General features: G+C 53.6%; 3 protein-coding genes across 4 annotated transcripts in view; all 3 read right to left on the reverse strand.

Annotated features, from left to right (window-relative positions):
• The window catches only part of KMT2A (lysine methyltransferase 2A), a 42,106-nt gene extending 35,996 nt beyond the window's left edge, over nt 1-6,110 (reverse strand). The window contains exon 1 of the mRNA XM_068994700.1: nt 5,772-6,110. Coding sequence (XP_068850801.1) covers nt 5,772-6,110 — 339 coding nt within the window. The remainder of the gene's footprint in view (nt 1-5,771) is intronic.
• Nucleotides 6,111-8,736: 2,626 nt separating this feature from the next.
• ATP5MG (ATP synthase membrane subunit g) lies at nt 8,737-10,020 on the reverse strand. Its single transcript, XM_068994663.1, has 3 exons — nt 9,886-10,020; nt 9,496-9,656; nt 8,737-8,919 (listed from the first exon to the last, which is right to left on the reverse strand). Exons 1-3 carry the CDS (start codon nt 9,947-9,949, stop codon nt 8,821-8,823), a joined length of 324 nt encoding a protein of 107 aa, XP_068850764.1. The 5' UTR covers nt 9,950-10,020; the 3' UTR covers nt 8,737-8,820.
• A 188-nt stretch (nt 10,021-10,208) lies between these two features.
• UBE4A (ubiquitination factor E4A) lies at nt 10,209-20,817 on the reverse strand. 2 transcript variants are annotated; one of them, XM_068994659.1, is made up of 19 exons: nt 20,481-20,817; nt 20,194-20,370; nt 19,877-19,989; nt 19,145-19,297; nt 18,868-19,027; nt 18,499-18,701; nt 18,101-18,292; nt 16,927-17,260; nt 16,533-16,659; nt 15,259-15,566; nt 14,551-14,683; nt 13,362-13,549; nt 13,176-13,276; nt 12,936-13,049; nt 12,080-12,254; nt 11,759-11,939; nt 11,403-11,550; nt 11,011-11,168; nt 10,209-10,876 (listed from the first exon to the last, which is right to left on the reverse strand). In XM_068994659.1, the coding sequence occupies exons 1-19, from the start codon at nt 20,602-20,604 to the stop codon at nt 10,735-10,737; spliced, it is 3,231 nt and encodes a 1,076-aa protein (XP_068850760.1). In that variant the 5' UTR covers nt 20,605-20,817; the 3' UTR covers nt 10,209-10,734. The 2 variants fall into 2 exon arrangements, with proteins under 2 accessions (XP_068850760.1, XP_068850763.1); XM_068994662.1 differs by lacking the exon at nt 20,194-20,370.

The following is a 20,817-nucleotide window of genomic DNA, read 5'->3' on the forward strand; positions in this document are numbered from 1 at the left end:
GAACGTGGCCTCATTTACCTGGAAAAGAATAATGCAATGCAAAAAAGGCCACTCAGGATTATAAATTAAAGGATGAGGGAAGTCTTGCCTCGTGCCAGACATGAAGACTAACCAAGTAAGCATGGGATGATCTCTCTGTGGGCTACAGAGCTTCCATGTACATCTCCCACGCAAACATTACACTATCCCAGCTGGGTTCAACCTCAGAGTTGTGCACAGATGAAGGAGGACTTTTCCTGAAGTAACCCAGCTAACAAAGAACAGAGAAGTTGCAAGTAAATATTTATCACAATGCTCTTGAGCAGTATTACTTTTCAAACACTTTCCAATTAAAGATCTCAGAGGAAAATCCACCTTCAAAGGAGAAACTATCCTGCAGACACTAACTGATGATCTGATCTCTGTCCGAGGAGTAACAGTATAAACCATACCACTATGGATCTGTACAGTTGCATGGGACTGTCACCAGCACTAAACCAGCAATGCAGCTGCTCCAATCAGCACCTGAAAAATTTTATTTTACAATAGAGTCACCTGACCAGTGCTGTACTTCCCACTCCCCATCTTGGGCTTGGTCCCAGTTAGACACCACCTCATTTTCTTGGAAAGGGATAAGCTATTTTTAGAAGCTCATTCAGATGCCTGCTTAGTGACTGCAGCACAATATCTACCAGACTCCTCTGCTTTCAGCAGAGTAAACACCCTTGGAGGTTGGCAGTTAGTAACCCCAAGACAAACATCGGGTGTTGGGAGACGAGCGGAGCCCACTGGGAGTTCAGGGAGATGCTTCCCAAGCCATTACTTGTGATGCAACTTCAATAATAAACAGCTGAGCACTTGGGGTGACCGTTATGCGCCAACTCAGATGAAGGGACGTTCGTCCCTTCATTGTTTAATTCAACGAAAGCTCTGACCAGGAGCGACGCACAGACTTTGCTGGGGCTTCACCTCGGAGCAGCACCAACCTACAGAGAACATCCTGAAAGCATAGAACAGCTCCTGACCTGGTCACCTCCACATGACAACCCCCAAACTACACCACTGCAGCCATACCCTCAGGCATCACCCATGGCAATACAATGGTGATTAGGGCTGCAGCTTCCAGAGTCCAGTTTTTTTAGAATTAGAAATAATATGTTGCTCTTTATGGGGCTGAGGCTCAGGGTGGGTCTGTTACAACTGTGTTACTGAGCACACAGATCTGTTTTGCCAGAGTCCCGGTTCCAATCTGGATGAGAAATTCTGATTTATGCTTTCCAATCTGAATACAGAGGAATGCTTATGAGAACACCCAAGACACTCTCATTCTGGCCACAATGAGCTTTCAATAATACCACTTCCAGGGAAGACAGTCAGTCAAACCACTACCTAGAAAGATCCAGCTTGCAGATGGTGAGAAAAAAGCTCTAGAGCTGCTGTATGGACACATAAAAAAAGTCTTTTGTGGTGGTCAACTCATCTTTCACTCCTAAATATATATATTTCCTAAAGAAACAGTACTAAAGTCAAACTATGCTCTGTAGCTCAGCTTGGGGGGAACAGCTAACCCCACTCTAGGGATTTTGTGGTATTCTTGAGAAGTGATGAACCACTGACTTAAGGAGTTACCCATTCTCTTCCCTTGTCTCCTCCAACATGGTGCTGTGAAACCTGCAGTTCAGCACTGATGCTAATACAGAAGTGATTGGTCAAGCACTGTTGCAAGTCTGTCCCAGGAGCTTTCCAGATGAAGGAAGAGCAATGTCCAAAAGCCCCTGGAACAAACTCATCAGTGCACTGCTGCTGCTCTGAAGTTGCCTTACCTGCCCACTGCTGGTGCCAGTGAGACGAGCCACACCACCTTTCATTTGAAAACAGCTTCCCAAACTCCTAACAAACTTCCCAGAACCACTCCTCTGAGGGTTTGGAGCACTGCAGAAAGCTGACCAAACAACAGAAACGGAAACATCACCAAGATGGTTAAAACATACTTTTGTTTTCACACATCTGACAAAGCAGCACCCAATTCTTCAGCAAGGGAAAGTGCATGAAGGAGCCTCCATCTCTTGGGCCATGACCTGCATCATCCTCACCACGTGCCTCTTGTTAGATATCAATATCTAACAGTCCCCTCCCTGTTCACGTGCAGTGACCACCTTACCCATGACAGGAAAGGCTCTACACCTCCAACTCACACATTAAACACTCAAGCATTTTGACAGCAACCATTCAACCTAACACTAGGAGAGGAAATTTTGAGACAAACAGAAGAAATTATCTGTACTTCCAGCTCAGGCATGACCCTGGTGGCAGCATGGAAGCTACTCCTTATCCCCAGGACATGTCTAGTGCCATTTCCAACATGCCAGCCACTGGTGAACATCCACAGCTCCAACATTCATGTCATAAAACATTACACCCCACATATAATGACAGCAGTGCTACCAGGGACACCACCATCACCACCACATCCTACTGCCAAACTCGAGCTTCTGCAACTTTCAGCCAATACAGACTTATAGAGGTAACTGTCAGCATGCATCCAGCACACTCTCAGCTTTTATGTCCCAAAGCTTCAATCCCACTTCAGAGATGGACATGGAGCTCTAAACTGACAGGCAGAGCAGATATTTAACAAGTACGTCTAGGCTTCTTTTATACTAAATATTGACATAATGAATCAAGAAAATTCAACCAAATTTTTCTTATTCCTACAGTGCCACTCACACCAAGCTGAAAGGTCAGCACACAGTACAAACACTACTGTTCAACCAGTTACAGCTTCACTGTGCGAAAAGTCCCCCCAGCAACTCTTGCGGTGTTAAAATCAAGTATCAGAACATGCCTCCTTTAATGTGAGCTGGTTTCGAGATAACTCAGCGCAACACTGAGCTGCAGCAGAAGACAAGGGCTTGTACAAAGTGACCTGAATCTGAGGAGGATGCCCTGACACCCCAGAATTCAGGTACCTTTTAAATGAGAAATGCATCCTGCTATGTACTACGAAACTGCCAAGAAGACACAGGAAAGACTGAGTCTAATACTTGTTATAGACAACATTTCTCCTGCATCTAACTTGGGTGATAATACCCAATTTCAACAGGTACCTACACACACAAGTGCACAAAAGAACGAAGTAGAAAAAAAATAAGCATGCAGAGAAGAAGTTGTACATAAAAAGGTAACACAGCTTCTTCCTCTGATTCCCACTGGCTCCTGACCTCAAAGCAACTGCTCAGAGCTTATTCCTGATGAGGAATGCCAACTCGGTTGAAGACTGTAACTGGCTTGGTTCAGGAAGGACCCTCAACCTTGTGGAAAAGGACAGCAAGAGCACTAGGCAGTTACTGAGAGGACATGGTGAGCCCTAATATGAAGGGGTCTCCTGGAAGCCCCCTTCTAGAAGAACACCTCCCCCAGAGCAGCTGCCACATGGGCAGCAGAAACTGCACCATTGCTGCACTGCACACAGCCACCCTCTCCTCTGGAGAGACCACAGGCAGCACCCACGTGCTGACCTCCTACATCTGCCAGAGCTCTTTTCACAGCCTCACCCCCAACTCACAGAGAACTTGTACTGCAGGACAGAAAAGCAGCCTCTGGTGAGTGTAATCTTCACTAGGACTACGACGAGAGCACAAGTCACCAGCTAGGAGAACTATGTCCTTTGATGCAAAAGTGTTTTGTTTCTTACGCATCACCAAAGGAAAGGAACCAACTGGGTGAGTTAACTCAATCTGAATGTTCGTGGGGATCCTCTCTGAGTATGCTAAAGAGCACCAGCATGCTGCAAATGCAGAGTGAGGGAAAACACCTGGGGTCTGCCCCTGCCTGGCTCATGAGGGGTCAGGTAAAACTTAACCTGCAAACACCAAGCCACAAATCAACATTTTTCATTACTTTCTACTGTATGCAATGTTATTGGAGAGAAGTGTTTAGCAGCTAAACAGAAAAGTGATGTAATAAGTAGAATTCTTAAAATCCAGGAGACCCCATGTTAATCAAGCTGCCACACCTGGAATGCATTCCAGCTATTTTATTTTAAAGCAAAAATACCCTAAAGACCAAACTCAAAAAGATATCTCAAAGATGTTTTAGGCCTTTTTTGAGATGCAAAAATATATTTTAAGACAACTAGAATTAAACAACAAACCACAGCCCAATGTCATCTTAGAAAAAAAAAAAAAGAAATAAAAAGAAACAAAGCAACTTGCCTCCCCCCACATGAAAAACCTCCTGGATTGTTAACTCTGTGGTCAGCTTGGTTAGCCAGATCTCAGTCATTTCTGTCCCTGAACTAGCACTGGTGAGGTATTAACTGCTTCCCAGAGGACTCCATGAATTCCATCAAGCCATGTCTACTGCAAACAGCAAAAAAGAGAAGTACCCCAAAGTGCAGCCCCTGAGATGATGGCATTAATGAGAGCAGCGTGACTCACGCCCCAAAGTCTGCACAGGTGAGGGTAGGAGTGTCCCCATGCTCAGCTCTGTGTGTGCAAACACAGCCCCATTCCTTCAGCACCGTGGCCCACAGGAGCTGCCACTCTGCAGGCAAGGAATTCCTCCAGCTCAGCCATGAGTGAAGAGCTCCACTTCAAGGCACCCAATAGAAAATGCCAAAACCAGGTCAGAAAAACACAGGAAAACTGTATTTTCATGTGCATTTTAATAAACTTTGCTACAGCCAGCGATGGGAAAAGAAAACAACTGCTCTTCATATAGGCAAAATACAAAGATACGTCCACTACCCTACAGCTGACAACCTGCCCGGAGAAGACGAGACAGAACTGGCCTTCAAAAATCAATAAAGCCCTCCTGGTACAAAGGACCTGGGGAATTCTCTTGCTGGCGCAAGGATGCTGCTAACGAGCGATGCAAAACAACTGGGGGAAAGGAACGCTGCAGCTCGTAGTAACACACCCCCATCATGTCTTCCCTGTTCTGTCAATAGGTGGGTTGTCGCACTCCCACTCCGGCTGCCTTAGAAAGGCTTAAAAAAAAAAAAATGAAGGCAGGAAGAAGAGCAACTGAAAAAACAACAACAACAACAAAAAAAACCAAAACCAACCAACCAAACAAAAAAACCAACAAAAAAACCCACAAAACCCCCCAAAAAACCAAAAGAAAAGAAAAAGGAGAGCCAGCGCTCCGAGTACCGGCGAACGGCCTCGCACCGGGCCCGCCGCCCCAAGCTCCGCCTGGGCATCCACAGCGGCGAAAGGGAGGAAGAGGAGGAGGAAGAGGAGGAGGAGAAGGAGGAGGGTCGGTGCGCGGCACCCACCGCCGGGCCCGCAGCCCAGCCCCCTCGAGCCCCCGCGCCCGGGGAAGGACGCGTCACCCCACCGAGCATCCTCGGCACCGGGGCGCACCGGGAGCCCCTCGGCCCCATCCATCCTACCTCGCTCCCGGCGGCGGGTTGTGCGCACCGCATCCCGCCCCGCCGCGGGCGCGGCGGGAGGCGGATAATGGAGGCGGCGGCAGGGAGGACGCACCGGCGGCAAGTCGCGTGCGCGGGGAGGGACCGCGAGGGCGGCCGGACCAGGACCGGCACCGGGTCCCGCCCGCCGACTCCCACCACCCCCCACACCCCCCCCCCCCCCCCCCCCCCCGCTGGGCGCGCCCTTTGTGCGGGGCGCGGGAGGTGTGCCCGGCGACGGGCGGACTGTGCGGCCAGGGGTGGGTGGGTGCGCCCGGGTGTGCTCGGGCCGCCGCCGCCGGGGCGTCGGGGATGCTGCGCCCGGGACCCGCCCGTCCGCCGCGCCCCCCCGCCCCCGCCCCGCTGCCCCTCTCACCTCTCCGCTGCCCGCCTCGGTGCCGCAGGCCGCGCGGAACCGCCGCAAGTTGATGCCGATAGTGGCCGAGACCTGGAGCGCCGCGTCGAAGCCGGGACCGGCCGCGGCCGCGGGGCCGCCGGGGCCCGGCGCTGCCCCGCCTCCGCCGCTTCCCGCCGCCCCGCCGGAGCACGGGCCGCCGCGCTCGCCCTCGCCCGCCGTCGCCGGCGCCGCCGCAGGTTCGGCGGGCCGCAGGCTGTGCACGGCCGGCACCCGTAGGCGGGACCCCCCCGGGCCCCGGCGGCCCCAGCCGCCGCTGCCGGGCCGGGCGGGGAAGCGCCACCGACCGCTGTGCGCCATCTTTACTGAGAGGCGACGAGCCAGAGAGCGGGGCCGGGCCGCGCCCCGCGCCCTGCATAGCGCTTTGCCGGCCCGCGGAGGCGCTGCATAACAGCGGGTATCATGCAGGTTGTGGGGTTCCGCCATCCCCCTGCCCGGACACATGAATAAGCCATGCTCGATCAGTGCTAGCCCGGCATAACGCTGAGCGATATGCAGGGCCCCAGGCCCGAGCCCTAGTGGAGCCTCCCGTCCTGGATAGCGCAGCTTCGGGCCGCCGCGGCCCCTCATAGCTCGCAGTGCTATACAGGCGCGGGGCTCCTGGCGAGCCAGCCCCGGAACCTGCCTGACGTATAATCGAGCCGCAAGCAACCCGCATAACCCTGACGGCGATGCCGAGCGGGAGAACGAGCCGCCGGCGCCCAGGACCGCGCATACTGCATAGGCGGCGCTGCCGACCCCCTGCATAGTGCTGGGTCGTATGCGGGGCGCGGGGCGCGGCCCCGGGTCCGGCATGGCAGAGCCCGCAGCCCCCGCGCGGACCTCGCGCCGCCGAGACCCTCCGATGCCCGGCCCGGGATGAGCCGCTCCCTGCGGGGCGACCGCGGCCCCGAGCTGTGGTACCGAGGGCGGGCGGCTCCGCCCTACCCTCCCGGCCCCGGCCTTGTCCTACCTGCGGCCCGCCCCGTCGGTGCCGCGTCCCGCTGGGTGCCACCCCGGGGAGGGAGGTGACGGCGAAAGCACCGGGCTGGCAAGCCCGTCGTGCACAGCACAGCAAGAACAGGGTTAACATCCAACAAGTGCCCGCCGTATTCTCTGAGAACAGCACTGCAAACACACGGATAAGATGTAAATCCATCTGCTTGGGGACATAAAATACCCATTTTCCTCCGAAGCTCATCAGCTGAGGGCAGGGAAGGAGCGAGGGGCGGGGAGGGGAGGCTGTTTGTCTCCGAGAGAGGCAGCCACACACTGTTGTGGGCAAGCTGCTGGAGTCCTTTGGGGTCCACAGATGATGCTTCTGCCTGGGGCTCTGCTGCGGGAGCGGGGCTGGGGGGGACTTCTCCCGAGGACTTCCAAGGAGAAGAACTAAAATTAGATGGTTTCTTCCTCTCTAGGGACTGTGAAAGGGACAGGAGCATTTCTGAACTCTCCCATGCTTTACTAGTGAGGCTTAATCCCATCCTCCCACTGAAGCATTTGCCAGGCCAGTGCTGGTGTGAGCTGCTGCCTCGAGAGGGGCACGCACAGGCAAGAACAAGTCAGAGAGGAGAGGCAGGTCTTGGAGCCAGATCAGACAGCCTTGCTCTCAGTGAGGTTCTCTTGGGTTCAGAATCCTCCTTCCACTCAAGGTCACACACTAAATCCCATGTGTGATCTCTCTCTCTTTAAGGAACATATGCTGCAGACTCCCACAGCAGGGCCCAGCCCATTCCCCTCCTTGGTCTCTGTACCTGCTGGGTGAAGGGTTTGTGATGACAGGAGCAAAAAGCTCAGGTTTGTTGGGGCTCTTTGGGCCCCACCTCCTCCATGGAATGAGCAATCACAATACCCTCCCCAGCACTGGGAGGAGGGCCATGCCAGGCAGTCATGGTGTCCTGGCCAGGCTGGCGGGAGAAGCAAGCACAGGATGCAGGCTGGGCAGGGAGCTAGTCAGTCGCTGCTCCTGTTGCAGACTCTCCCACAGAAGCTGGGGAGTTCACTGAGCCTCAGTTTTCCCATCTGTGGCACAGAAGTGACCTGTGACCAGTTGTGACCCAGAGCTGCTTTTCAACAAGAAAAAAGAAAAGCTTTTCATCCACACAACCTACTGGTTACCACATCTGGAGTGTGTGAGCTCACCTGCACTCCCTGTCAGAAGCGCACAAGGCCTCCTACTGGGATGACGTGCTGAGGCCAGTTCTGCTGCAGGGAGAGGAGCAAGTGATGTGCCACTGGCACAGTCACTCCAGAGACATCAGGGTCGCTGGTGTGCACAACACAAGGCCCAGAGGAGCAAAGGAGCAGCTGAGACAGCAACAGTATCAACAAGGAGCAATACTGACTAAAACCATCTTCTAAGACAGTAAAAAGCTAGCTTCAGAGAACTCCTACAAATTATTTTCTGAACACATCAGAGTACAGGTGACTCGCCAGGTTTTGTAGAGAACCCTACAAGAGCTGGCTGACAACGAGCAAGGTGGTAGAACCCTGGACAGCTCAACCTTTGACCAGTGGGAGCTGAGGTGACACATGCAGCAAAGCTCTGCTTACTTACACAGGCTGCCACTGCACCAGTCAGACACCAAACCAGCAGAGCTGCCTGTAACTACACTACATTCCCTATGGCATAAGCCATGGAAATTGTTTTTGATAATGTAAAAAGTACTGGAATTTGCTTTTGGTTCCCACTAGCTGATGGGAAGTACATTCAGGAACAAATGGAATGTTTCCCCTTTGCAGCCTCAGACTTCCCCTGGAGCCACAGTTGAAGCACAGTGAGTGTCTCAGAGCGAACAGAACTCTGGTGACCAAAAGTGGCGTCACCAAAGCAGCTCTGGCACCCTCGGGACTGGCCCACAGACCTCTCTTGAGGAGCCATCCCCACCAGCACTGCCCCCAGGACAGGCTGGCACCTGTCAGAGTGCCAGACAAGGACCACAACAGCTCGATATGGGCTCCTGGCTTTATTGTCGCAGACCCCATTACAGACCCTGCACCGTGGCGCTGCTGGCATTGCTGAGGTGAGTGTTCACACATTGTACCCGATGATGCCGCCCTTGCCGATTATCTCCCCGATGTAAAACCACATCAGCACCTCCGTGGCCACCAGGCCGTTTCTCAATGCGTCCTGAAAGGAAAAAGCCACTGGTTAGATCCCAGGCTCCCTTAACAGTTCCTCCCTCACTCCCACTGCCACTTCCATGCCCTCCAGCAGTTCTCAAGGCAAAAACCCAGAAGTGGAGCAGAGTGTTTGCTGTGTTCAGCCACCCCTCAACATGTTCCATCACAGAAATGTTCTACAACATTAAGTACACTGTCAGCTGTTCGTGGCTTTTTACAGCCCTTTCAAGGATCATTTCCTAGCCCACACACGGGAAACACATTAATTTCAAGGCCAACCAACGACACAGCTGATCAGAGGGCTGGGCTCACTCAGCCACCTACGGATACTCCCTTCCCTGGGACAGAAGACGATGGGACCAGAGGGGAACAATCACAGCTTGGGCCAGGCAGGGAAGAGTTAAAGCAAAGCCGATAAAATAAAACCCTTTAAACTCTCGACCCCCGAACTCCATGAGCTTTGTATGTCGTTGCCAACAGTTCCCCCTGCTTCCCAAGGCAGGAGCAGAGCATTTCCTGGGTGGCCAGGAGGCTCCCGTTGGAGCTGTCCCTCGGCACCGTCCCATCCCGCCCCGGCCGGTACCTTGACAGTGAGCTGCGCCAGGCGGCCGCTCTGGAAAGCCCTGACCAGGCCCTTCATGCTGTCGATGGCTCGGGGAATCTCGGCGGGGGTCGGCGGGGCGAGCTCCACCTTGGCGTAGTACCAGAACGTGGCCAAGCGCGGCTTCGAGTACGTCACGGCGGCTGCGGGGAGGGGGACCGGAGCGGACGGTGTTTTCCTAACGGCGGGAGCCCGCGAGGCCTCCCCGGGCCCAGGCCCCGCTGCCCCTAGCCCTGCTCCCCATCCCCTCCCCTCTGCTCCCCCCGGCCCGTTCTCACTCCCCTCAGCTCAGCCCATCCCATTCCAAGCCCGTTCCCCCGCTCCCTCCAGCCGTTCCCTCCCCGCTCCCCCGTTCCCCTTCCCGTCCCTCACCCCCGATCAGCTCCGGCCCGCGCTGCACGAGCCGCTGCACGAGCCCCTGTGCGGCCTTGGCCATCGCTGCGCGGACTCAATGTCACCGCCGGTCGCTGCACCCGGCGTTCGCCGCGGGCAGCCCGCAGCGAGGACCCCGGGCCACGTGCACGGGGCGGGGCGGGGCGGGGCGGGGCCGGGCCGGGCCGGGCCGGGCCGGATCCGCGGGTTCGAGACCCGCGCAGTGCCGAGACCGCTCCCGCCCCGGGACCACCCCGGTCTCTGCACCAAGCCCGAAGAAGCTTTTCTACAGCTCCCGGCACTGCCAGATCTCCACCACCAGCTTTAAGATGATCTCTATGTTTAATTTCCAATGCCCGCCATTCCCAACACTCATTGGGGAAGTAAACCCTGCTACACCCCTGGCATGTACAAGTTGGCAAAACATCCCCCTCCTGTTCATCCCCCCATCCCACTCTGGGAGCGGCTGGAGGCATTGCTTTCACCAAGTGAATGATGGTTACAGTTTAAACACAGAACAGAGGGAGGCGTTTGGTGTTGCTGGAAAAGAACGTGGCCAACACAAAGAGCAGGTAATAGAGGGCCAGGGCACCACATCATGAAGAGGCTGTGCTCTTCCCCCGAGGCTGAGGCTCAAAGCTGTAGTGCAGTGGAAAGTCTTAGTATTAAAGAGTGAGTCTTGAAAGGAAAAGAGAGAACAAGGGCTAGCAGGGAAGATCCGAGAAGAGACTCCAAAGGTGGTGGCAATGCACTAATTGTGGTCATCATTAGGGTGGCAGCTCCAGCCATTACACCTGCATGGCTGTAATCCCGTCTATGACAGGAGGTTTGGAGATGAGATCCTGTTTTTCAATTCAGCGTGTCCTGCAGCTCCTCCTCCTTCTGCTTTTTCCTCTCTGCAAGCCATCGCTGGATCTTCTCTTTTAGCTCTGTGTTTGGTCTGATCTGGTCCATAGTGAGGGGACTCCGATTGAAAGGATCTGTCTGATCGCTGAAAAATAAAACATCAAGGAGATTATTTGGACAATTCTGGTACTAGAGATAAAAAAAAAAAAAGAGAGAGGTCAGGAAGAGTCACTGGATATATGAAAAAAAGTATCAAGGTATGAAGGCTGTGCTGCACACCTGAGGAGGTGTCGGGCTATAGTCGATCTGTCCACGGTGACGCGGGAGGAGGGCAGGATCACAGGGTCTGACATCAGAGTGCTCATGATTGGATCCAGGAATTCATCACAGGCATCTGCGTATGTCTCCTCTTCCTGCTGCTGCCGGTCTGCAAGAGACTAGGGAGCACACGTGGCTTTGAGGGATTCAGCCTTCCTGTTCTTTAAAAACCAGGGAGCACTCACAGGTCTGTGCAGGCAGGGAACCCTCCCAGCTGCCCCACCTGGACCTTGGACAAAGCTCCACTCCCAGGAATCCAGCTCCATAGCAAAGATGCAGCAATACACAGAGGGAAAAGGACACAGGGAACCAGCTCCATCTTTTTTGTATGTTAAATTCTCTTCCGTGCTCACCTTGATCCTCTCAGCCAGGTTACTAAAAGACACTATCATGTTTCCAGGCTTGTTGATCTTCTTCAGAACTCTCACGGTCTGGGCAAAGAGCGTCGGTGAGTAGGAGCGGCCGTCCTTGGGGACTGTGGCACAGAAGTTTTCTTCATCCCTGCACCACAGGTTACGTGAGAGAAAAGGTTTAAGATTCCCCATTTATCAGGGCTGCAGAACAGTCCCCACAGCAGCCACATTCCCATAGCAAGGAACTAAAAGCTAAAGAAAAGCTTGAGTGTAACTAAGCATTTCTCCCCCAGTATCACCAAGACGGCTCCTGGATGGCTCCTGCCACCGACAGGCTCACTCCCCTTGTCACCTACCCAAGGTTTAGGTAGATGGTGCAGATGTCAGACACGAGCTGCTGTGGCTTGAAGTCAAACTCACTGAAATCCTTCACTTTCAAAGCTCCCATTTTAGGCCCAACCAGGTGTTGCAGGAAGTAGTTGAGCATGGAGATGATGCGTTCAGCAAGGAAAGGATGCACAAACAGGGACTTGATTTCTGGAAAGGAAAACAACAGTGCAGAGATTCACAGCAATTCCATCCTGATTTGACCACACTGAAACCAAGTTCCTGCCTGCTCACTCCCTGGCAGGGCTCTTCTCTAGGTCCTGGCAGGCAGGAAGGGCTCTTTTACCTACCTGAAGTCAGGAAAGCCAGAGTGCCAATGGTTTCATTGGACATGATGTTGTGGAAACGCGCCAGCTGACCAAACATCTGCAGGCTGGACTCCTTCTCACGGCGAGCCTCCGGGGACAGGCTGTCCCACTCACCTCGGTCCTTCTCGATCTGCTGAACTTTGATCTTGCTGAGGTACTGCAAGACAGAATACATGGACTGTTTGGTTGGATGGTGATGCCAAGGAGGTCCAGAAATGGTCAAAACCAGTCAGGCAACATCCATATCACCCATCTTATCTGCCAGCCTTCCGGCAATCAGTTCTCTGGCAGGTAACAGCTCCCCAAAAAAAGCCCTTTCTAGCAGCAACAGCAGCTCTGAAACGAGTGGAGAGACATTCAACACACACCAGGGACATGAGGGCACCTGGAATTCCCTTGTGATCCCAAAGGAGAACTGCCTGGAGACAAAAGGCCTTTATTAGGATAAAACACTTGCAGACAGGCCAAGGGGGTTTGAGAATCAAAATCCACAATGATTGTTTAAAGCCTGAGTGTATCCAGATCAGCAACAGGCAGATTTCCCAGCATGCTTCCTGTTGGATCTGAAAAAGCCCTTTTGCTCCTCTTAGTTCTGAGCTGCCTCCCGAGCCCAAAGTAAGGAAGGGTAACCTGCAGACAGGGCCCCAGACTCCTCCCTTCCTCCTGCCTTTGCCCCTTCTGCCATGGCATTGGCCACACCATCTCGGGATTGCTTCCTGCATAGTACCTACTGCAGAGATTCACCACGCAGGGCCAGGCAAATTCTGGAGGTCAGTATCACACCGGGGAAGTGCGAACTTGTTTATGTGGTGCTGATGGAACGTGAGCTCAGCCCTACCTGTATGGCTTCATCCAAAAGGAAAATGGCATCGTTCATGAGCAGGTTAAGGAAGCGCAAGAAGAGAGGGGGATTCATTGCCTCCAGGTTCTCTGAGGCATAATCAGCCAGAGCCTGCAAGGAAAGGGAGAACAGCGAATTCTGCAGCACAGTTCCCCAATGGCAGGACATGGACCCATGTGCTCCATGCAGAGCTGCACACTCACATGGGCACACTCAAACTTGCACCTCTTGCCTCACCTTTATGCTGTCCCGGTAGGAATCAGTGTCCCACATGTACCTCAGGATGGGATACATGGGACGGCGGTAGTTGAACTTCTGTTCAAACTGGTGCGGGTCACCTGGGCACAAGCCAAAGAGCCTTTCAAGTGGACAGTCCCGCACAAGTGCTACACAGGGAACACAACTCTTCCATTCTGCGATTACCTGTAAACTCGATATCCACAAAGACTTTGATGAGTGCCTCAGCCAGGTGGGCAGCATGTTGGTAAGAGCAGAACACTCGCTTGCGATGAAACACACTCGAGACGAGTGGGTTCTGAGCCTGATCCAAGTGAGGCATCACAGCTTCCAACACTTCAGCCAGCTTGGCTCGCAGGTGAGGATTTTTCATCCTGCAAAAAAAAATAGAAAGCAAATCCAGGATGGCATGAGGGCCATGGTGCAGAATGGAGCTGTTCAGGAATCACTCCAGGAGCTGTGCCCATCCATGCTCGAGTGCAGACCACCTGTAAAGCCAGCCCCAGGTCAGCACTCCCTCGCACACACTCAATGCCGCAGTGAAATCTCAGGCAGAGGCCAGAGAGTGTGGGAGCAGCCAAGCTGCTGCTCTCACCCTTCCCACAGCAGCTCTCCCACTCACAGCCCAATGCCTGCTTGTCAGCTGGAGCTCCTGAGCAAACCCCACCAGCTATCCCAGCTGTTTTCTTACTGCCCATAGACCTTCTTCCTTTTTACCCTGCTAATCTCCAAGTGCTTTGCCTGCTGCATCTGCTGTCTAGCACCAAGCACTGAGGTCAGAGTATACCTCTGCTGCACCTGTGGGGCAGAAGCCAAACCACCTGCCTCAGGTGACACTGTAGGGAACCGCCAGGAAGAACTAAAGCCTCCATCTCCCGGGGACAGGGGGAACAATGAGAGCTGCCTACCACGGGAAATCTCCATCTGCTGCTGCTGCTGCTGCCAGGAGCTCACTGCATTTACACACAAAAGTGTAAATGATCGAACAGCAGAAATGCAGAAAGCAGGGCGATGTCTTACCAGGAAGATCGATAGAACTACTCTCTTCTGTTCAGTGGACATTATAGAGACACTCCCCACAGATCAGCCCCAGAAGCTCCCTTTAACAAGTACAAAATGGCTGTAGCTGATGAGATTTCTGCATCATACAACCAAACACATATTTAAACACCAAATCCCATCTAAACCTTGCATGAAGCCTGTGGCCTCCAGGCATGCCTTTGTTCCCTTTGTGCCTCCTGCAGGCAGATTTCAGCTGTTCCAAAAAGATCAACCTGCTCGCAGCTGCACAAACCAAGCCTCAAGACAGCTCTGCAATTTCTACTTGCTTGGTCACCCCGGGTGTTCTGCAACAAACACCCAGGGCTGCACCTACCTCTCCACATCACCCATGAAAACAGTAACAAACTGAAGGATGTGCTCCAGGGAATCAGCAGAAGTCTCCAAGATGTCATCCGCAAAACGCCGCAGGAAAATGAAGAAGTCGCCCAAATTATCAGCAAAGAACTCTGCAAACAGAGATTGTAGCTGAGCTCCTCCCCAGGCAGCTCACCTTGCCCTTTTCCAGCCTCCCATCCACTCTCCTCTCACCACCCTGATGTTGATTAAGTATTGGCAATTAACAAGCTGTATTAGAACCTGCCATGGAGAAGGATGCCCAGCCTGATGGCCTAATACCAGGGATTCACTTCCCATCTCCCCTCCCAGAGGTCAGGTCACTTATGGGGTGAATCCAGCATCTGTCTGCTGATCACAGTTACACAACCCCCAAGAGAAGAATCCTGAAGCAGACCCCAGAAGAAAGAGTTTACACATAGAGAAAACAGTAAATCAATGCAGAATTTGCCACTTGCCAATGAGTAATGACCTTTTAAAAGGTCAGCAGCTTCACTACCCTAAGTATGGCCCCTCAAACAGCCCCAAATTTTCTAAGAGTGATCCTCTTCAGAGAGACTATTCTGCACCATGTCAGCAGTAGCACCGTGTCCTGCCTTGGACAGGGAAGCACTTGCTCAGGCAGCTCTGCCAGTGCTCATGTATGACAGGTGTTGGCACAGACCCCCAGCAGGACCCGGGGCTTCACCTGGCACGTAGGCCAGTGCACTGTGCTCCACCTCTGGCAGTGGGAAGGTCAGCTCCAGCGGCTCTGTCCCGTGGTTCCCCACAGCCAGCTGCACCAGCAGCACTGCCATGGACACCTGCAGGTTCAGGCAGTTTTGCAGCATCTGTGGTTCCGTCATTGCTGTCTTGGTGGAGAGATAGATGGTCATCAGGCGCTCAAACTGCTCCCTGAGGCTGTCAGCAGCGGGGCTGGAGCTCTGCTGAGCTTCTCGCCATGCCACTTGCAGGCGGTGAAGGCTTTGGTTTATCTTTACCATCTGGTCATGCAACCTGCCCAGGAAAGGAAGCAAGGAGGGGCTGAGGAGACAGACAGACAGACACACATCCTGCCTCACCAATGCAAAAGCTGGTAAGAGACTGTTTGTGATGGAGGATTCAGGTAATTTCTTGTAGGTACCCTGTCTGGGGCTCTGGCAATGGGAAGCCTTGGGGAAAGGCTTGCCAGGACCTGGGAGGATACGAGACCCTGTGAGGGACCATGGCACCTGCGGAGTGGCCTGGGCACATGGCAGAGCCCTCTTGCAGCACCAAGCTCCCTTGGATCACTGAGGTCAGGGATCCAGCACAGCCCAGAGAGGCCTGCAAGGTGACACTTCAGTTTCCCAGCAACAAGCCACTTGCATAATAACTTTTTTGTCAATGTCTATATTTAGAGAATAAACCAGAAGGGGACTCTGCTTGGATCAGCCATGACCTCACAGTATCCAGGCAACGATTTGCAGAGGGAAGCTGTGCAAAACAGAGTGGTTTGGTGTCCAGAAAATCCTCTCCTAGAAGCTGACAGCTACCTCACATTCCTGCTTCACATATAGCCCAGCTATCAGGGCATTTAGGTTACTCCCAGTGGGTAGGCGCTCCGCCACCTGGATGCTCTCTAGTTGTGAAGGGAGGTGCCAGCGGCCCCTGCTCCAAAGAAAGGGGGAATGGAGCAACCCACAAATACCCAGCATTTGGCTACTGGTGTCTACAAATAACGTGGAGCCTGTAGGACTCCTTTATTAGGATAAAACACTTGCAGAAAGACCAAGGGGATTTGAGAATCAAAACCCACAATGATTGTTTAAAGCCTGAGTGTATCCATATTAGCAAAAATGTGAGCAAAATTTCTTCCTGCAGTCAGTCAGGCTGAAGTTCAGGCAGCAGCTCAGCTGGCCACTCTGTGTTCAGAGTATTTACTGAAATTCCCATAGCTGCACATGGGTAGAAAACAGCCACAGGGGAACTGAGAGCAGGTACCTGTGAAACCCCAAGTGCAGGGTATACTGTGTGAGCACCAGGTTTTCCGTCACCAAATTGTAGCTGTTTGCAGACTGCGGCTCTTGCTCACTCAGAGCAGGGATCAAACATGTTTCTTTTTCCAAACCTGTAAGGAAAAGCATCTCTGCATCAGGTCCTACCCAGCAGTGCTGGTGAGGAGAGGGCTTGAGAGGGTTCTCCTGAGGACACAAGAGGGCTCCTGGTGATGCTGGCAGCATTTTATTTGTATTCAGCTCTCTTTCTCCTTCTCTCTAGTCACACCTCTAATTCTCCCCTAAGCCTAATGGCACCCACTGAGAGGGCACTACTGGTAAAGTGGGGACCTGAGGAGACCCCCTTTCCCATTCTCTTACGCCCCAATGTTTAGGTGTACCTTTCATGTGTACGTTCTTGCTCCTCCTTTCTTCTTCGTTCAGCTCCTTCAGGGCACAGTAGGTAGGGTTGAAGGTTAGCAGCTTTGGAGATCTGGGTTTGCAGAAGGGCTGGCACAGCTTCAGGAGGGCAGCCCCCAGATTGAGGAAGAAGGCATCTGAGGCATACATCTGGAAGAAAATCTCCGGCATCTGGTTAGCCCAAATTTTGGTGCGGCCTGCATTCGCATGGAGGCAGTTTCCGAGCCAGGAGAGAATCCTGTGCTTCGTCTCTGGTGACAGCTGCAACAGGTTCTTCAGCATCTGGTAGATCTTCTCATGGAACTGAGCCATGAACTGTTACAGGAAACATAACACAGTTGAATGAGTCCTTAGGGTTTGTTCTTTTGCCTCTCTGGTATTACTGCTATCGACTCTTTCTGTATCCAGACCATGTCCTGCTCCTCATGATACCCCTGTGAATCACCCATCTCACACACAGTGTTACAAGCAGGTCAGATCCTGGGGCTGTCAGCAAAGAACAGTTAGGGATGTCCTCAAAAGCATAGTTGAGAGCAATTTGTTCCCCTACGGAGTAAATCCAGAAATCTTTGCCTAATCTGGCAGCCTGAAAGAACACCTCAGTGAAAGAGACCCTCTCAAGAATCACCTCTGCACCCCAGTTCACTCCTGTATTTATATCCTGCATCCTTATGTTTCACTCCTGACCTACTGGAATGTTCCTAGTGCTGTTCCTCTGAAGAAGATATTTACTTGCATAATGAGAGAGAATGTTGTCTGTCACTTTCTCAACGGGGGAATCAATTAGTGTTTTAATTACCGGACAGGTACTGAAAGCTATTCCCTAGTGATTGCAACACCTGAGGTAGATGATCTCCACTTAGCACCTCAAGTTACTGATGTCTGTTCCACCAGTACCACCCAACCTTTTTCCCCAAAGCTCAAGCAACTTGGACAAGACACAAAAACTTTGGTTACAACCACCCAAAGCAGCTGGTGAAACTGTTCCCATGCTCCAGCTGGAGAATTCAAAGTGGTTTTGGGATGTGCCTAGTTGCAAGCCAGGCTACTCCTGAACCAGTGGTGGAACTCAAGCCCCGATACCACGTCTTGAACCCTCAGGCAATGAGAGGCCACTAAACACTGCAGGAAGCAGAACAGCCCCGCTTCTCCCACCTGATGGATGTTGGACTCCTGCACTTTAATCTCCTGTGGGCTGGATCGGGATGGATTCAGAAAGTAGCCGTGGTTCTCCACCACGCCAGGTGTCTTCAACAAACAGGAGATATTTAAAATGGCACCAAGCAAAGTCTTCTGGTACATCTGCCCATTGCTGGGATCCTTGGGCTGGATGTAGCCTGCAAAAACCTGGGGAACACATCAGGACATGCTGACAGTTGCCCAAAATCCCAGTAAAAAAACTGATGGGTTTGTGACAGGCTATGAGAAAGGAGGGGAGGGGTACGACTACACACATCAGGTGATGTTACACTACACTGCTGGTCTGGCCTCTGCAGATCAGGTCTTGTAAATGTGCCCCTGCAAAAAGCTCCTGCCTAAGCCGAGGTACCCACCTTTGCTATGTCCTTCTGCTTTGTGAAGTAGAGGAGCACATCGAGGTATGTGTATAGCAGGATCTGGCAGAGGTCCAGCTCCTTGATTCTCCCCAACAGAATGTCAAACACAGGAACCATGACCTCCCCGAATGTCCGCACCTCCTCGTCCATCATTAAGGCTTCTATGACCTCCTCAAGGAACTCGGTCATGTCTTCAAACTCTGGCAGGCGACACAAGGCTGTTACTCACAGTGATCCAACAGCCAAACTGACCCAAACACAACCCCCTCTTTTGGCAGCGAGGGGAGCCAAAGCTTCACCCAGCTCCACAATGACCCAGGGCAGCCTCGCAGCGCTGAGGCAGTGGCATAACCTGGCCGCACTTACGTGCCCCTCTAAGCGTCTCCAGCATCAGGTCCACCAGCTGCTCATACACATTCTGGTTGACGTAGATCTCTGGGGTGAGAAGGACAGTACGAGTGTTTGACACTGTCAGGTTGCGGCAGCGCACTGCGAAGGGCAGAAGATTCTCCGGGACCTTGGTTATCTGTGCAAGGAGAACAAGGCAGTGTAGGGGCTCCAGTCATTACAACTTTAGCTCGGTCACTCCAGAGCACAGAGCTGGGTGACAGAGCTGCCTTCCCGCTTGGCAACCTGTGCCCACCTCTTCCTGTGCCCTGCGGAAGCAGGCGTAGAGGTAGCGCAGGATCTGCCTCTCCCCAGCGTCACGGTCAGCCGAGAGGTTCTGGGTGCTGGCAGAGGTCATGTGGATCAAGTGGCTCCCGGGCTCCGGCAGCAGCAAGCGGGTGAACAGGGCCTGGGCACCGGCAGAGACAGAGTACAGTGACACAGTCCCAGCACAGACCTCATCTCTCCAGAGTAGGAAGCTCCACACCACACAGGCTAATTGATTCCTGCTGGGAAGAGCTCTCTCTATCCCTCATTAAGTAACAGAGTGCTGGAGTAAGAACCCTCAGCTGCTTCTGGCCTAAGCAAATCCTCCAGTCCCTCACGGAGTAACAATACCCCCAACAGAAACCATTTCCACTGAAATTCTCAGCAAGAATGACTGATACAGCCATAAATGAAGACGAGTGAGTGCATGGACCATGCTGACTGAGCTCTCTTTGGTTTTTGTTCCCTTCCCCACCCACACAGACCTGCAGGGCAGCAAACTCCTGAAGCCTCCAGGAGAAAGGGCTGGATTCCCCAAATTCGACACTTTTCTCAATCTCATATCCCAAAAACCTCATGGACTTTTCCAGCAAAACCACGAGTAGCAGCTTCACGCCAAGTTTTGGAAAAGGATTTGGGATACATCATATGTACATTCTAAGGAAACAAAATTCAATCCTGTGGCCAAAGTCTGCAGATAGCCCCAGGCAGGCATCCTCACCTGCTCCACATTGTCCATGTCCAACCAGTCCTGGTCATCCAGGTCTGCAGCCATTTCCTCCAGGTAGACACAGCGTGCTGGGATCCCATTCCCACTCTTCATGCTGGGGTCACCTGGGAAGGGCAGAGGGACCATGTAGGGACCTACCTACATGGACGGGGAACCTGCAGGCAGGGCCTGCCCCTAGCACAGCCCCTGCTGCTGCATCTGGCACTGCCCCCTCCCAGCTGTTCCCTCTGATGTCAGACAAACCCGACATGCAGAGCTGCCCCAGCCTGTACGGCACCCCCGCCAACCCGGGCGGTTCCCGGGCTCACTGTTGTCCAGGGTGATGAGGAAGATCCTCTGGATCATGTGGTTGATGTTAAGCTGCTCGCAGAGCTCCCGCTGCGAGCGGAAGGAGCGGCTGATCTCGGCCACCGAATAGTCACAGTCGTCCAGGCTCTCGGAGACACTGTTGTCCGAGTCATCCTGGCTGATGGACGTCTCCTCGCCTGCATGACAGAGCCCTCAGCGCCTCGGGGGACGGCCCTCGCCCAAGGGGACCGCCTCGCCCCCTCCCCAAGGGCCGGCCCCTGCCCCAGGGCCAGCCTCGCTCCCCCACCTGTCAGATGCCGCAGCTGCTGCTGCTTCTGGACGGCGGCGAAGTGCTTGGCGGCAGCAACGGAGCCGAAGAGGGCAGCGAAGGGGTTGCTGGAAATGCTGTTGTTGTTCTCCTGGTCGGTCATCTCCCCTCAGAGCCGCGCCATACGGGGGGGCCGGGGCAAGGCTGCAGGGAGGGCCGCCTTCAGGGCCCGGGCCCGCTCCCCCGGGCGCGGCGGGCTCGTCCCGCCCGGTGCGGGGGCTCCGGTCCCAAACTGCTCCCTCCGGTCCCAAACTGCTCCCTCCGATCCCCCCTCGGCCGTCGCCGGACAGCGCTGCGCGTCACCGCGTCGCCTAGA

The sequence above is a fragment of the Aphelocoma coerulescens genome, chromosome 24 (genome assembly GCF_041296385.1).
Source record: "Aphelocoma coerulescens isolate FSJ_1873_10779 chromosome 24, UR_Acoe_1.0, whole genome shotgun sequence".
In the NCBI taxonomy this organism is placed as follows: Eukaryota; Metazoa; Chordata; class Aves; order Passeriformes; family Corvidae; genus Aphelocoma; species Aphelocoma coerulescens.

Bases quoted from the DNA above. Each gene is read 5' to 3' on its own strand.
- ATP5MG (XM_068994663.1), bottom strand. From the start codon at position 9,949: ATGGCCAAGGCCGCACAGGGGCTCGTGCAGCGGCTCGTGCAGCGCGGG. The intron at 9,657-9,885 runs GTGAGGGACGGG...CCCTCCCCGCAG, and splicing joins CGGGCCGGAGCTGATCGGGG to CCGCCGTGACGTACTCGAAG. The intron at 8,920-9,495 runs GTACCGGCCGGG...TTTTCCTTTCAG, and splicing joins TGGCGCAGCTCACTGTCAAG to GACGCATTGAGAAACGGCCT.
- UBE4A (XM_068994659.1), bottom strand. From the start codon at position 20,604: ATGACCGACCAGGAGAACAACAACAGCATTTCCAGCAACCCCTTCGCT. The intron at 13,050-13,175 runs GTGAGGCAAGAG...CTTTCCTTGCAG, and splicing joins CCTACCGGGACAGCATAAAG to GCTCTGGCTGATTATGCCTC. The intron at 11,169-11,402 runs GTGAGCACGGAA...TGTGCTCCCTAG, and splicing joins ACCTGGCTGAGAGGATCAAG to TCTCTTGCAGACCGGCAGCA.